Below are 16,269 nucleotides of genomic sequence, written 5' to 3'. Positions count from 1 at the left end.
CTTTTTTTGAAGAAAAATGTAGGCATGAAGGTTTTGAGGGTTTCTTGTTTTTCTTCTGTTTCTAAAAGTGTTGAGACATCGTCTTGGGAAATACTTGTCTTGAGTTCTGAGGGTAACTGGCTCAAAGGAAAAGGTTAAACTGTTGGGACTGAGTCTCTTCAGTCTGTGGTCGAATAGTTCTCTAGCCAGGACACTCAGAGGACTTTCAGGTTCTAGTGAAGAGCAAAAACTGAGAGCAGGATTAATTCAAAGTAAATGCTTTTAATAATCTTCAGAACGCTAAAATGAAGAAAATAAAATATGTCTCTATGGGAGAAGGGCCAAACTATCTTCTGGGTATGCTTTTCTAATTAAACAAGTAGGAAGCCAAGAGCCTTTTTTCTGCTGAAGGTATTAACCTGATTGAGCTTGAAGTTGAAAATCTGGTTCACTGAGTCGCATAACTGCAGCGTCTGAAACTCTTGCCATCACAAGAGTATTCCTGGAACTAAATAGTCATGTTCTGTCAGAGAGCTACCTAGTGTCAAAATCACAAGGTTTAGGCTGCGAAAGCATGAGTAACAAAAATTACTGAAGCACCGAGTAGGTTTCTTTAAAAGTTACATAACTCAGGCTCAGGTGAACACTCTGGAAACTGGAACTGCCTCAGTCACACAGGGCATGGAGCCGTGGCTCTGCTCTCCTCTCATCTCATGGAAGGGCGCAAGGGCCTGCAGAGTAGCATGTCTGTTTTTCTGACTGGGAAGTTAGTAATAATACTTGCTTTGAGGAGTTAAGAGAACAGTTGTGTTCATTAAAATGGAAGTACTTAAGAGATTAGAGTCCAAAGAGATGAGGTGCAGCACTAAGCAGCATGTGGCCTTGGTCTGTTAGTTCGATGAATGTCACTCTAGGTACTGATACATTTGAACTTTATGGGGAGGTGGGGAACAGACATTTAAATCGTATGTCAGACGCACAAGTTAGCAAAATGAAGAGGTGGTTCCTTTTTTCAGAAGCAAGACGTACTTTAGGATTTAAAGGGATTGAGTGACCTCAGCTGTTAGATGTTTTACAAGTGTGATGGAAAGCATTGAAAAGAAAAAAGGAGGCTCTGCTGTGGCTGCTGTCCACAAAGTTCTCTAGTGACCTAACGTAGTATCTGTCAGGCAAAATTTGGAAGTTTCAGAATTTGGGCGTTTCAGGTTCCTCATGTTTTAATCTCACAATGTTTTTGACATTTAGTTGTCTTCATCTATACATTATTTTTATATGAAGACCCAGTCTTCATATAGCAACCTGCTGTAAGAAGCTATGCTTATTTTGACTTCCAGTTGGCCTGTGTAGTTGTTTAGGACTTAAGTGGCCTTAAGTGGTTAAGTGTACTTAAGTACACCACTGGGCTCTTCAGTATTTTGTTAAGTGGGAATAAGTTATTCTAAACAGCGTTCAAGCAAGTTTTTACTGAGGTTTCTTTCTAACAGGCTTTCACAATTCTGTGTGATGTGTTGATGATCTTCAGTCATCAGATTATGACAGGAGGACGTGACATGTTGGAGCCACTTGTTTACACTCCTGATTCTTCGTTGCAATCTGAACTACTCAGTTTTATTTTAGATCATGTCTTCATCGATCAGGATGATGATAATAATAGTGCAGGTTTGTACAAAACTTAACATTTCCTTTGTATTATTTGCCTTCTGATTAATGTATTTGCCTATGCTTTTTTGTGTTGGGGGTGGGGTGTTGTGGGGGTTTTTGTTTGTTTGTTTATTTCTTTTGTTTTGCGGTTTGGGGGGTGGGTGGGGTTGTTCCTCGCATTGAGAAGTGTGCATGGGCACAGAGGTTGGTTTGTCTTCTAAATGTCAGCAGCTGGTTGAAGCACTTTGTTTTGGGGACATGTAGGATAATCATGGTGAAGGTTTGGTTTAATAGGCACAAATATATATGTTTCTTTATCAGGAAAAGAGACTTGTCGGTGGGCAATGAAGTGCGCTGCTGTCAGAAATGAGATTTGGTTTTCTGAATCCTGACCATTAGCCCACATCACTTTATATGTATTGCTTAAATATGAAGTATTTAAACCTGACAGCTTTCATGTTCTGAACTCTTTCTAGATGGACAGCAGGACGATGAAGCTAGCAAAATTGAAGCATTGCACAAACGAAGAAATCTACTTGCAGCTTTCTGTAAACTCATTGTATATACTGTGGTGGAAATGAATACAGCTGCAGACATTTTCAAGCAATATATGAAGGTAAATTTGAAGCCTAGGAGCGATACTTCATAAAACTAGAATATAGTAGCTGTGGATTTTTTAATTATTGATTATTATTTTTTTACCTTGCAAGATAATTGATACAAAATGTGAAGAACTTAAAAGTCCAAAGTTTGTAGGCCTTTAAAAGTTCTTTTTCTGTCAGAAGGGAAAAAAATGACTGAGATTAGCTTCACAGTTCCAGTCTGTAGGTAGTGGGGGAGGGAGGGAGGAAGCCTGATCACTATTTTTATGTGCTTTTCAGTAGCTTTATAATCTTACCCCGATTGATGGTATATTTTTAATTCAGCTGTTAGTTTACCAGGCCTTTTGAGAATCTTCTCACAAAGACAACAACATGATGTCAAGTCTCATCCAATAATTCCAGCTTAAGCTTTGTAGAATAGAAACGAGAGTTTTGAGAGTTCCACCCACTACTCCATGCTCCCTGCAATGTGATCTTTATATCAGTTTTTGTCTTTCTTAAATATAAAACCCCCTTCTTGGCTCCTGGGATTCACAGTTGCACAGTAATATAAGCTCTCATTTTGTGAACATGATAAAGCTTTGCTCCTTGGTGATTACCTTAAAAAATTTTCTGTCTTGAGTGCCCTACAAATACTTTGAATCTCTAAATAAGTGAGTCTTTATTGAACCTATAAAGAACTGAATAGGCAGCTGTCTGCATTGGAAAAATTACGGCTGTGATGCTGTCCAAAAGTGTCCTTTCAGCTGAGAAAACAGAAAACTCCTCATCAGAGTTACAGGAGTTACTACAAAGATTAAATTCTAATCTTGTACCCTGAAGGGGTGAACATGTGTCATTAACAAATGTGTCATGGCCTTGAAGACAAATAGGTCATTCTGCCTCTAAAGCAATACTGATGACAAGAGTGAAAAGGAGTGGATATACTCTTTCTTGATTTGAGGGGGTTTTAGCGTTTTGGAGTGGTTTAGGATATCATTTTGATGACGCAATCATGAACATGTTAGGTTTTGTTCCTTTTGAGTGTTCAAAATTTTTTTCAAATGGCAAATCCTAATGTTGTTTTCTGAAGAATTCAGTAGTTGTAATGTTTTCAACTAAAATTGAAAGTTAACCCTTTTTTTTTATTTTTCCTAGTATTACAATGACTATGGTGATATTATTAAAGAAACAATGAGTAAAACAAGACAGATAGACAAAATCCAGTGTGCTAAAACGCTTATTCTTAGTTTGCAGCAGGTAAGAATGATTTATAATGTTTTTGTGCATGAAAATTCCATACTGTAGATCATATCCTGTTGCTTAATAGCTAGTGTGAGGTATTAATGAAGAAATTCTTACAAAAGGTAGGGATAAATAGGTCTAAATTTAAACACATTTTCTGCAAATATTTAAAAAACGGACAGAAGTTTTCCTGTATTTACCAGATCCTGCGCTACAAAAGGTATATTGAGGGGCTGATAAATATGAAATGAATTTTACTCTGTGATACCTTCTTAACTCTAAAACACTAGTTTGAGTCACGTATTGAGAAACATGTTGCGAAACTGCTAGTTTACTTATTTATGAGCAGATAAACAAGGGAAAACGCTTCCTGCCTTGTGGTGGGGTTTTGTGGTGGCATTTGGGGCGTGGGGGTGATTGCTGAGGTTTGGGTTTGGGGTGTTGTGGTGGGTTTTTTTGTTTTTGTTTTTTTGGTTTGGTTTTGGGGTCTTTTCCCTTTTTCTTTTTAACTTTTCTGAATAGTAATGGGAAGTTTTAGTAATTCAGTATTTCTTAATGTTTGGTAGGGGCTTCACCCATCTTTGAAATTAAAACATGATTTAATGCTCTCTTCAGTAAATGAGCTTGTTTGTGTGGAGACCTGATGAATTCAGTCGAGGTCAGAGTCGGATTCATCTGCTCACATGAACCATCTGCATGAATCTTATTTACAGGATCAGAACAATAAAGCCATACCTCTGCAAACCACTGTAATCCAGCGTAGATCTCTGCTACTGTTGAAAGGAAAAATGTGTACCCCAAGTTGTCCTCTCTCTCCCCATGCCTGTTTTTCTGGACTGAGGTCATACAGCTACATAGTGGATATAGATATAGATACTCATCCTGGTTGAGAAATACTCAGAAAAAGTCCATAATGAAGCCCCTAAGCTGGTTAATCTATATGGATATTGCCGATACAAGGGAGGATGAGGCCTTTCCTTTTGGTAACAGCAAGTAGCTGGTGGACCTGCAGCATAAAATATGCAACTAAATACTCCTACAGTTTTTGCTGACTTTTCACCAGAGTTCAGAAATTTTTGTGGTAAATACTATTCTTATTAGTGTCTTCTGTATTATGAATAACCAGCCCCTTATATTTTAAATGGCAGGCAGAGGAATGTAGTGAGTACAATTACACGTGTAATAGAGAGGCAGTTACATGATTCTTACATGCCAATAAGAATAGTAACATGAAGGGACCCAAGTGTTATAAAACAAACAAACAATAAAACCCCACATGTAAAGTTAAACACGTAACTAGCATTTTTTCCAGGAAATTTTTTTAAAAAGACAAGCTAACCAGAGAAGAAATAATAGATGTGATAGTGGATAAAGGGAATAAGTAAGTTGCAATGAGCTACGCCAACATAAGAGAAAAATGTGCAAATATGGGTCAAAACATTTCTATAAACAAGATGTTAAGGTTCATAGCCCTAGTAAGTCTGGTTTTGGTTTATTTTGTGTTATATGAGAGGGTGAAGGGTGAGTGTGTTAGACAAATTTAGAAAATAATAGAAAAATTGACTGTTGAAGAGAATTCAGTCAAGTTCAGTAGGATGAGAAAAGGATTGATCAAAGATTGTGAAGTTCAGAGTGGCTTTGCCAGCTATTGATGAATAGTTAAAAGTGAGTCTCGGTGGCAGAGTTTCTGGTGTCTTTGGCAACTTTCCTGAAGACATGTTTCTGTTTGAGAATTTCTTCATTATACTTGTATTTGAAAAGATATAAAAAAAATTAATTGTAAAGTAGTGGTTTGACAGACTGTAATAGTAAAGATCAGGTGAGAATTTACCCTGTTTATTTCTTTTCTGTTAGTGTATGTATAAGGGAATCCTACTGTAATTCTTAGTATTCTCAACTCTAGAATGCCTCATTTAGGGAAATGTTGAAATTGTCATCCAGCATATTTACAGTTTGATGCGTGCTTGGACAGTGTGCATTTCGAGGATTAACTCTGAAGTGCAGGCTCTTCAAGAGTAGCCTTGACATGGCTTTCCTAAACCTCCATGTTTGTCTGTTGGGGTTGTTGAATTAAGAAAAAAGAACGCTGTAAAACACTTTTTTTGGTGAAACTTAGTTCTGTGTCAATTGGTCCAAAGTTTGCTGTAATATTTTAATAAATGAAAGTCTCCCTTTTTGTTTCATACAGCTTTTCAATGAAATGATTCAAGAAAATGGTTATAATTTTGACAGATCATCACCGACATTCAGTGGCATAAAGGAACTTGCTCGACGTTTTGCTTTAACGTTTGGACTGGATCAGTTGAAAACAAGAGAAGCTATTGCTATGTTACACAAGTAATTGTGTGCTTTGTATTACTTCCCTTTTTGTAAACACTTCTTGACTAATGTTAAAATATCTTCACAGTCTTTCAAAATTTAATACAAAAAGCATCAGCACTGGAGATGATACAGCCCATTTATAAATTAGGAGATGGACTGCAGTTTTCTCTGTGAATTAAACGCAAATATTAAATAATGTTAATGTTCTTCAGCATCTCTGTATAAGCTCGTAAATGATAGTGCTATTGATGCTCTCATGAAAAAGTATTTTTAGCGTCTTACTCATGACAGTAAGAACTGATCCACTTCATTGTTAGTGGTGGTCATGTTGGCCTTATGCAGAGAACTTGAAATGCAAGGTAGAAACATCATGACAAAAAGAGTGTGTCCAGATTCAAATTGGCTTTTTTTTTTCCCCCCAGAACATGGAAACATTGAGTTACTGCTTTCTTGATATAGAGGAAGGGTGTTCAGTGTTGATAGCTCCCAGTGCTTAAACTTTTTCTTTAGTTTATGCTGTATGTGACTTAATTTTTAAATTTTTCTTAGGGATGGCATAGAATTTGCTTTTAAAGAGCCTAATCCACAAGGTGAGAGCCAGCCACCATTAAATCTGGCGTTTCTTGATATTCTGAGTGAGTTCTCCTCCAAACTTCTCAGACAAGACAAAAGAACAGTGTAAGTATTTTCTCAATATTCTTAATATTTGTAATGATAACCATAAAAGTCGCACATCTGAATAAATAATGTGTTTATGTGTATTGCATTCACCTAAAGTGGAATCTTTGGCGTATCAAGATCATTTTGTACTAAGACAGTCAGGTATAATCACAAAGGGTAAACTGTATTGTCCTTGTTGTTCTCATTTTGTGGTGGTTGAACAGAAATGGTATTTTGGCTTTGCTGTTGTTCAGGCCTATTTGTTAACTAGATGAGGAGCATTGCGTGTTAATTTCAGTACTTACCTTCCCATGTTAACATCTTGTTACAGATAGTTTGCATCTTTGTAATTATTTTTTCTATTTAAAGGTATGTTTACTTGGAGAAGTTTATGACCTTTCAGATGTCTCTACGAAGAGAAGATGTGTGGCTGCCTCTCATGTCCTACAGAAACTCGTTATTAGCTGGTGGGGATGATGATACTATGTCAGTGATTAGTGGAATTAGTAGTCGAGGATCTACAGTAAGAAATAAAAAGACAAAGCCAGCAACAGGGAAGCGGAAAGTACCTGAAGGTAGAACTTTTCTCATCTTAAAATATATTAGAGTAGACATTTGTGTAAAACTATACATGCTGATCCTTGTTCATTGGCTTGAGTGAATTTGTATGCTTAAATGTATTTTTTTAAAACAGGATTACTTCTCTGCATGCATAAGTCTTAGTGGAAAAACTATAAGAGTCTGAGTAAACATAACACTGATTCGCAAAAGAAAATAAAGGCACTGTGCTGCTTCGAGTCACAGAATATAAGAGCGTTTACAATACTCTAGCCATTGGTTATAAATCCAGGCCATTTGAGGCACATGTAAGACTTTGGGGCAAAAAGTAAAGAAATTGATTCTCGGTAGGCAGAAAGTACATATGTTAATGTCACGTTAAAGCATTCAGTTTTAGACTAATGAAAAAATTTACTGACGTCCTGTGTTTCCTTCCAGCTGAAGAAAGCAGCAGTAGTGACAGTATGTGGCTGAACAGGGAGCAGACAATGCACACGCCAGTCATGATGCAGACGCCTCAGCTCACTTCCACAATAATGAGGGAGCCCAAGAGATTGCGACCTGAGGAAAGTTATATGGGTGTCTATCCTATGCAGCCTGAACACCACCAAGCTCCCCTCGATTACAAGTACGTAGATGAGTAGGTCTGCTTTGTGTTAGTGTTCATACACAAAACCAGTTCATGTTTAAAATAGAATAATGGTCTTTTTAAGCACGCAAGTAACGTGGATGTTGGCTCAAAGGCAACAGGAAGAAGCCGCGCGACAACAGGAGAGGGCAGCGATGAACTACGTCAAGCTGAGAACCAACTTGCAACATGCTATGTGAGTGAGAGTGAAACCTTCCTTCAGTGGTTTGGGGAGGAGAGGGTTTAGTAAGTGCTTTTAAGTTGGATACATGTCCTAGTTCCCAAGTAATGTTTTTCTGTGTCTTTACAATTTTAAGTTGCCCTAGAAAAGCAGTTGTAAAAGTGCATGTGATGCGTTGAGCAGAATAGATAAGTTTGATTTCTTGCTTGCTTTTCAACTTAGATTCCAGAAAATCTAAACAGCAGTGAGCTCTGTGAAAAAGGGAACCAGTTGTTGAACTGAATGCTGTCTGTGGCATCTGAAACATCATCTTTATATATTCCTAACTGCAGTCATTTTTAGAAATAGAACATTAAAAATTAGTTTTTTAAGTGTTCAGTGTATGAAGCAGAAAGTTTCTGCTGTTTAATTCTACTATTCCTTTTTCCTTCGACTTCTGAGTTGTAAGTTTAGTGTTCAGCTGCTTTGTTTCTGAAGAAAAAGCATTCCTTTTAAAGAAACTGCTCTGTTCAACATTTCTGTGATTGATACAGATTTTGTCTGACCTAAACTGACACTCAAGTTGAGAGGAATCTTGTAGTATCAGCTTTTGTAGAACTTCCCAACCCAAACACACAAAAACCTTGTGAAGTCCTCCTTAGAGTGAACAAAGATGAAGACAGTTTAATGTTTCTTAAATGGATGTTGTCCTTCAGAGGTCATACATTCTTATTGTAACGTCACTTACTATAGCATGGATTTGACATTCAGGCTAATGAAATAAGGTTCCACGGCTAGTTTAGCTGAGGAGAGGAAGACTAGTTTTAGAAGTTCGCTGCTTTAATGAAGACTGTGAGGTTTTGCAGAAGAAAAGTACAAGCTGTGAACTAAACCCATGAACATATATGTGGAAGAGCTTTACACCTTTCCCCTGCTTGTTTTTAATTACATATGTAACATAGTTTCAGTGGTCTGGGTTTTTTTTTCAATATAGTGACACCAATTAGTATAATTAGAATGACTCCTTTTCTGATAAGGTCTGGTGTTGCACGTACATGTTGCAAGAAGAGAGGATGAAGGACTATGTGGGAATGTCTGAAAATGAATTTATGTATCCAATTTATCGCAAAGATGTTCTTTCTTGCCTTCTCAAAAGGCAGGAACGGTTTTTCTTTAGGTGGCAAAATTTAGGTTCTTTCTCACTTGAGCATAAATACTTGCATGTAAATCTCTGAATTGGATGTGGGTTTGATCTGCTTATCAGTTCCCACCGCCTCTCAGAATACCCATCTAGAGATGTACCACAAAGTTACATAAGTTGATCTTTGTTAGTCGTTCTCCCTCACTCTCTTAGTGTCTTCTAGCTGGTTAAATACCAACTATAATAGTAGTTACGCATTTATTTAATTACTTGATCTGTTTTGTGTAAAGGAATTGCCATTTGTTGGCAGTTCCTTACCAAACATTAGCTTTAAAAATATTCAGATGGGGCTTCACTTGATTTAATGCTAAACTATATGCTTTTTCTTTTCATTTCAGTCGACGTGGCACAAGTCTAATGGAAGATGATGAAGAGCCAATTGTTGAAGATGTAATGATGTCATCAGAAGGGCGGATTGAAGATCTCAATGAAGGCATGGATTTTGACACCATGGACATAGACCTAGTAAGAAATTTACTTGTCTTCTCAGTGGATTTTGGATTCGTATTTCTGCTTTTAAAGTAGGATATTTAAATCAAATTTTACTTCTGGTGAAACAGAAAAATCTTGTTGATCTCCATATTCTGAAACGGCTGTGCCACTGTCTGTATACAAGTGCCATCTGTTCTAACTGCCATACAGAAAACAAGAATGTTTCCTGTAGTAATAATAATGTGAGAGATGAACATTTATCCCCTGTAAATTCTTACCCCGTGAAAGTTCAGCTTCAGTTATTATAGTCTAAAACCTCTTGGTTTTTTTCTGAAGTTACAGTTAATGTCTTTGTTTGCTTGCTTTCTAAAGCCACCATCAAAGAACAGGAGAGAAAGAACGGAACTAAAACCAGATTTCTTTGACCCCGCTTCAATCATGGATGAATCGGTAGGTTAACTTACATAAGAGGAAAATAATGTAAAATCAGTCTGAAGGTTACAGTACTCTCTTCAAATTTTAAATGGAAGGAGTGCAATCTTTAGGTTGTCTTCATTAGCTTATTTTGGCAGACTGGTACAGTCAGTGAAATATTTTACACTGTAATTCAGCTTCATAAACTCTAAGGTAGTTAATGTTCTTTGGAAGTTTATAGGGTTTTTGTTCTTAATACTTTATATGTGGCTATGTAAAAATCAAAAGCCTTTGAATCTGAGAAGAAAACACATCTGGTATGGAAAAGACCCTTGCAGAGGTTGGTAGCAAAGAGCTTTAAAAAAATAGAAATAAAACCTGTGCATACACAATATTAAAGGCAAGTTTCCTGTTGTGATGAGCTTAGTTGAATGACTGATGTCATTACCAATTGTCAGCATTGGATGGTTTGCGGGTTTGGTTTTTTTTTTGGTTTGAGTTTTGGTTTTTTTTTTTTCTTTTTTAATTGGCATATTTACTTTTTGTACTAAGTAAGATAATGGAGAAAATAGAGATAATACAGATACTTGTTTATAGAGATGAGAGGTATTTTTTCTTTCCATATAAAGTTTTAGGTCCAAAACATCCGAAGTCTGTAGTTTCTGCTTGCAGTTGCCCTTTTTTCCGACTTGATAAATCTGCAGTCTCTATTCTCTTTAAAAAATCTGCATGAGGGATTCCTTCTGTCTTGAACCACTTGTAATGTATGCAGCCATTTTTGACCTTGTGTAGCTGGTACAAAATTACACTGGAAATAACAAGCTGCAGCAAGCCAGCAGAGGACAGTACAACAAGGCTTCCTGGGAATCTTGGACAGCTTGGTGGAATTTGGAAGACGGTTATGTATTTTTTTACAGTATTGTTGCAGCGTGTGAACCTGCTCTTGTTATGGGAAAAAGAAGACTTAAATACTGTTTTAAATGCAAATCCATATATTTTGTACCAGTAGGCCTTTGCTTTAGTAATAATGAATCAGATTAGGTTGTACATCTAGCTGTTGTGTGTTCTGTTCTTGAAGTAACACCAAGAAAGTTTATCACCTGTTTTCTGACGTTTGTTTTGAAAGAGTTCTTCCCCTCCCCTTCTTGATTCTTAATCGATTTGATCTGTGAAACACCAGCCACTTTTTATTCTGGCAATGCTGAAAATGTGGTCTTCTGCAGGTGCGTTTCATGGATTTCAGAAAACCTTTGGCTTTTCAGTTTCTAAAATCAATTCAGAATAGTTTCAATAGGTTCACCGTTAGCGAGGTGTCTTTCCTGGTGCTTGATTTCTCATCCATCCCGCCCCGTCAGCCCGGGCTTTGCCGGGCGCTGCTCATTGCAGTGTGGGCGCCTCCCCACATGATGGCAGCCGGTGACAGCGGCATTGCCGGCCCTGCCATCCCTGCCATCCCTGCCGGCCCTGCCATCCCTGCCTGTGCCCCTGCTCGGAGAGCGGTGGTGCCCTGCAGGGCATTGGTACGGGCAGGGGGCACCACCTAGCAAACCTTTCCCCCAGGCAGGATGCAGCAGGGGGGGTGGTCCTGGAAGCAGGACTGCAGAAAACAGTTGCATCCCAGATGCTCTATAGCGTAAACCCCACCGCGATTGCTTTAACTAAACGGGGGAAAGCTCTGCCGATAGTTTAGGAGGCAACATGAATCCATATGACATCGGAGCTCAGCTTATCAGTCAGTATTTTAAATGTAAAAAACCAATTTCATAAATGCAAAAAAAAAAAAAAAATCTTCTCTGAATAAAGTTAATTTGCTTTATTCATATAATTTATTTCAGAATTCCATTACTCTCTTGGAGTTGTTGCACTTGTTTTCAATAGATCTAGACGTAATAAAGCTGTTTAATTTATTCAGATGCACATGGTTTATGGTCAAAATTTTAGTCTGTCTTCTCGTTTTTTGATGTGTCCACTTACTGCTGGCACCAGAGGCAGTTCTGTCTTCGTGTGCTATGTTGTATGATGCATCTAAAGTGAATTTAATGCGAAGAACAGTAAAAACTGGTTTGTAAACAGATAAATGTGAACAGCAGTGTTAAGGTTCAGGAAAATTAAGTCTCTCGTGGCTCTCTCTGATTTTATAAAGTCCTATAAAAGCTAAGACAGTCACAAGATCTGGATCTTCTGAGATGGTTTGTCTGGCATATCAGTGGTGATCCCTACTTCCATTGGCGTAGAAAACTATATGGCTTGCTCCCACGTGGGAAGTGGAAACTGACTCTTCGTTTCAGGAAAGCTTTTTCTTCACTTAATCACACAGTCTCCTGAAGGACAGCATTTTGATTTTACCTGATCATTGCTTGATTTTTTTCACTGTCTTCCTGACAGACTTGATACATTTAATAGGAAATATTAAGTTTATGTGCTGGCTAGCCACTCTGAGGCAACCTGTTGTTTTTATGAACAGACACAGCAGCAGCCAGCGTCTATAGAGTGTTTTGTCCCAGGCCAAGTTACTGGAAGCTACAGCTGTAGAATGCCATTGTCAAAAGAAGTATAAGTTAGTCAACTAACTAAAAATTATTTTTCAATTATTACCTAAAATAATTGAAGCACAGGCTTTTATCACATCCCTACTGGATCTAGCTAACTTCAAGTGTGGGAAAAATCTTTTCTAACGAATGAGGTGCCCTTTTCATATTATTACATAAATCAGAAGTGTTTATTATTACATAAATCTGGTTTGGAAGAAAAATAAACTTATAATGCCTTAACATATCTTGAAGTGTCTTAATCTTAAATCATATACTAATTGCTTTGTTTTTGTTAACTGTGTAGTAGACTACAAATTGACACCATTTCTAACTTTTTTTTTAGGTTCTTGGGGTGTCAATGTTTTAATACCAGAGCAGCAAATAAATCAGTGGTGAAGTCATTTTCTAAGTGGAAGAGGAAGTTTTTCAATACAAAATTGTGGTAGATACAGTGAAATTCTGAACAGATTTTTCTCTAAGGAGAATGACATGCTTTCAAGATCAAGTGCATTGAAGGGGCAGTTTTGTTTGCCTGAAAAAAAAAGAAATGTAAAGGACAAGTAAACAATTTGAGGATAAGCTACACTTTTTTTTTTTGTTGGGGAAAAAAAAAATCAATATTTTATTTATGTGCTATCAGTTTATTTCCGGAACATAAGAAGTATTCCCTCTGAGTTTTAACCTAACAGTCTGAGAGGAGGTGTTTGGTACAGATGTGAGCCCCTCTCTATACATTTGCTGGCTATACTAAATAATCGTGAGCTCTGCTGGATTGCTGTTTACATCCGTGAACTGAAATAATAGATGGATTGGTTTTCTTACAGTGATAGAACCAGAAGAGTGTCAGTATTTTAAATTAAATGCAAACTTCAGCAACGGAAGGTTTGTATTAATCATGGAAAAAATACGTAAAGCAGAACTTTAACAACTTTTTAATCTAAACCACACTTTTAGTCCAAAAGCTTCATGCTGTCCTTCTCAGAAAGGTCCATAAACTATGAACCATCAGAAGGTAACAGATCTCAGTCATGCTTGCCCATTACCAACCCTGAAAGTTTGCTTGTCCTTTAAGAAAAATGTAATGTTGTGAAATTCCTTCCAGTAGTGCCACTGTATTTTGTCTCCAAATAAAAGAAGCTTATTGTAGTATGTTTGCAGAAAAATTCTAAACAAAAATTATACAGCTTATTAGAGTGTGGGAATAGGGATCTAAATTTTAAATAAAATTATATATATATATAAATTGGTGCTGATTTTATAATTGCGCAGTTTGTTTAGTTTTTTCTTACTTTTAAATTCCAACTTAAAATTATGAGGTTTCAGAAATATATTGAAAGTTTAACAATGTTTAAAAATAGAAGAGCATGAGAATTCATGCTTTAAAAATGATTTTTAAATTTGTATTTTATATTGTTTTATCTATCTGTCTTTGCAAGCAGTCTTCAGGTTAAAGATACTTCTAACAGGTTACAGTACATTTCCTCTGTATGTAAATTAGATTGGATAATAGAAATTCATAAACAACCCATAATATTCTTTGAAAGCTAAGCTTTAAACTTCATTTTGTGTCCATTCACAAATAAATTAAATTTGGTCTAAAACAGAAAGTGGATCTATGCCATTTTGACATTGACTCATTTTGCAAGGCTTAGGCAGCTAGACATCATTTTAAAGGAAATATTAACTTATATTACATATGTATATTTTTTGTCAGTTGTCTCTCAGTTCTTGAGGTATATTATTTTAATCATTCCATGCCTTAATATGCTTGCAATACAAGAATCTCCCCAAATGGGTGAATACAAAAAGGCTTCCTGTTTTTAGACTCGGAAATTAAACATTCGGCTGTGGTAGCCAAAAACCATAGATTATCTAAAGGATCATGATAAAATATAATTATTTTACTAAGTCATGGGGTAACAACAAACTCAAAACTAGATCTGCCTAACTCATTTTACATAAATAAATACTCTCATGTCTAAAAGTACTGCCTATATTGTTTTTCACACCACTGCATTTAATAGAACTGCTGAGAGGACTGTATATATGATTTTAAACTTAAGTTGATTTTTCTTACTCTTGAAGGAGTGTTTCTTTGTGAAAGCAGTTCTTACAGCTTTGTTTTCAACCAGCTAAAAATGTTTTATATATTTACCTTAACCTGTTGTCCTCCACATTCTATTGTCCTAATTGTACTGTTTTCTGATTTGTATTTATGTCTTGAGACAGTAACTTTTTGAATAAAAATAAACCTACAGTATGTTGTATGTTTGATCTTTTTAAATCGGGGTTAGGGGAGGACAGTGAAGAAGGGGGTATGAGTAATGCAAATGTTATGTTTATAGAAATCAAAATCTTTTTCCATGTCTTTTAAGTGTTTGTCTCAGAGTTGGGATAATGTATGAAAAACTGCACTGTTTTATATTTGTAATAAATTGTACAAGTTTTTAAAATGTGAATAAAGCACTAATTGGGTAATAATTTAAAGTAGAAAACTTAATGCAATCATGATTGTTTTACATATGCTTTAATTTGAGATAAACTTGTTAAAGAATTAGTGTAAATACAGAGTGAGCTTTTCAAGAGGTTAGTACCTGCAAATAAAATTTTTAAAATTTGTATAGAACTTTTACATGCCAAGAAATGAATGGTTAATTATTTTTGTGTTACGTTTTTTAAAGGTTTATCAATAGCCTTTCTGTTGGTTTCATTTTCCTATTAACTTTTAACTGACATTATTCAGAATGCTTTTGATTCAGACGTTGGAGGTACTGTATATAGTCCATTTGAAATACCACTGAAAGTGTATGCTACTTCCCATTTCTTACCTTATCATGCACCTGATAAACATTCTAAGCTTAATTGGCAAGACAGCAAGGAAATGAGGGGAAAAACCCTAAACATCTCTTCCCCCCCCCACTCCCCTCTCCTCAACTACTGAGCAGCTCTGGCTGTGGCTTGAAAACTCTTTTCTGTTACAAGGCTTTGTAAAGGAGTCATTTTAAAATTGTCGCGATAATACTTCTGATCCTTGCTAATGTAACTTTGGATGGGTTGTTTATTATTATTATTATTATCATAATTATTATTACTACTACTACTACTACAAATGTTCATTCCTGTCTCTAAATCCTGCTGTAAGTTCAATAGTATCTTGTGGAAAATGGTTTTAGTAGGTTCTAAGTTTATAACACAAGAAAAATACCTTCACTATACAATGTAAAGTCTGTTCTAGTTATACCGTTTTGCTACAAAAGCCTGTAAATGAAAGAAATTTGAGTTTTGAAGAGATACGTGATAAAAATGTAGAAAACAACAAACAATTCTGAGAAAGTAAAGCCTGTCCTCTAGGTTACCAAAGAGGCCACAGAGAAGATACTGACACAGAATGAAATTCAAAGGAATAGTCTTCACATATTCTGTAAAAAGCATTTCTTGATATTAAACAACCAAAGACAATATGTAAGTTAGTGATTGCTGTTTGTTTGTTTGTTTGTTTGTTTCCCTTTGGACGGTGTGGTGCCGGATTCCTGTAGCTTGGTAGAACCAGTAAATCCTCATCCCTGATCTCAGTATAACTAAATAATTGCCTCTTTAAAAATTACTGATCTCTTTTCCTGGTAATTTACACAAGCACTTGCACTAGCATGGGATTGCAGGATACTGATACTGTTAACTTTCACTTCCTGCCCATAAAAAGTCTAGTGAGTTTTTTGAGATGCTGTGATTCACAGTGGTGTTTTGCTGCTTTTCAACTTAAAGCTACCTTGTTCATTTTTATTTATTTTTTTTTTAATAGCCTGATGAATGTCATGGGCTTGTTCATTCTTTGAAGCATTTGTCAAAACTGTCAATTTGTGCTTCAGAATTCTTTTGGTAAAACGCTAATTGTTTTTTTAAAACGAATTATACTTGTT

The 16,269-nt window shown here is 36.2% G+C and overlaps 1 protein-coding gene across 8 annotated transcripts in view; it reads left to right on the top strand.

The window, feature by feature from the left end:
- STAG2 (stromal antigen 2) overlaps positions 1 to 15,811 on the top strand; it is an 83,472-nt gene extending 67,661 nt beyond the window's left edge. For 2 of the 8 annotated variants that reach the window (XM_037407759.1, XM_037407760.1), the window contains exons 24-34: positions 1,464 to 1,638; positions 2,097 to 2,236; positions 3,360 to 3,461; positions 5,635 to 5,783; positions 6,318 to 6,446; positions 6,798 to 7,003; positions 7,425 to 7,614; positions 7,730 to 7,810; positions 9,314 to 9,440; positions 9,780 to 9,857; positions 12,696 to 15,811. In XM_037407759.1, coding sequence (XP_037263656.1) covers positions 1,464 to 1,638; positions 2,097 to 2,236; positions 3,360 to 3,461; positions 5,635 to 5,783; positions 6,318 to 6,446; positions 6,798 to 7,003; positions 7,425 to 7,614; positions 7,730 to 7,810; positions 9,314 to 9,440; positions 9,780 to 9,857; positions 12,696 to 12,719 — 1,401 coding nt within the window. In that variant the 3' untranslated portion in view covers positions 12,720 to 15,811. The other 6 variants (XM_037407753.1, XM_037407754.1, XM_037407756.1 and 3 more) reach the window with 5 other exon arrangements.
- The last annotated feature ends 458 nt before the right edge of the window (positions 15,812 to 16,269 follow it).

The sequence above is a fragment of the Falco rusticolus genome, chromosome 14 (assembly GCF_015220075.1).
Source record: "Falco rusticolus isolate bFalRus1 chromosome 14, bFalRus1.pri, whole genome shotgun sequence".
In the NCBI taxonomy this organism is placed as follows: domain Eukaryota; kingdom Metazoa; phylum Chordata; class Aves; order Falconiformes; family Falconidae; genus Falco; species Falco rusticolus.
The sequence above is the reverse complement of the archived record's forward strand: the minus strand, read 5'-3'. Positions and strand labels throughout refer to the sequence as shown.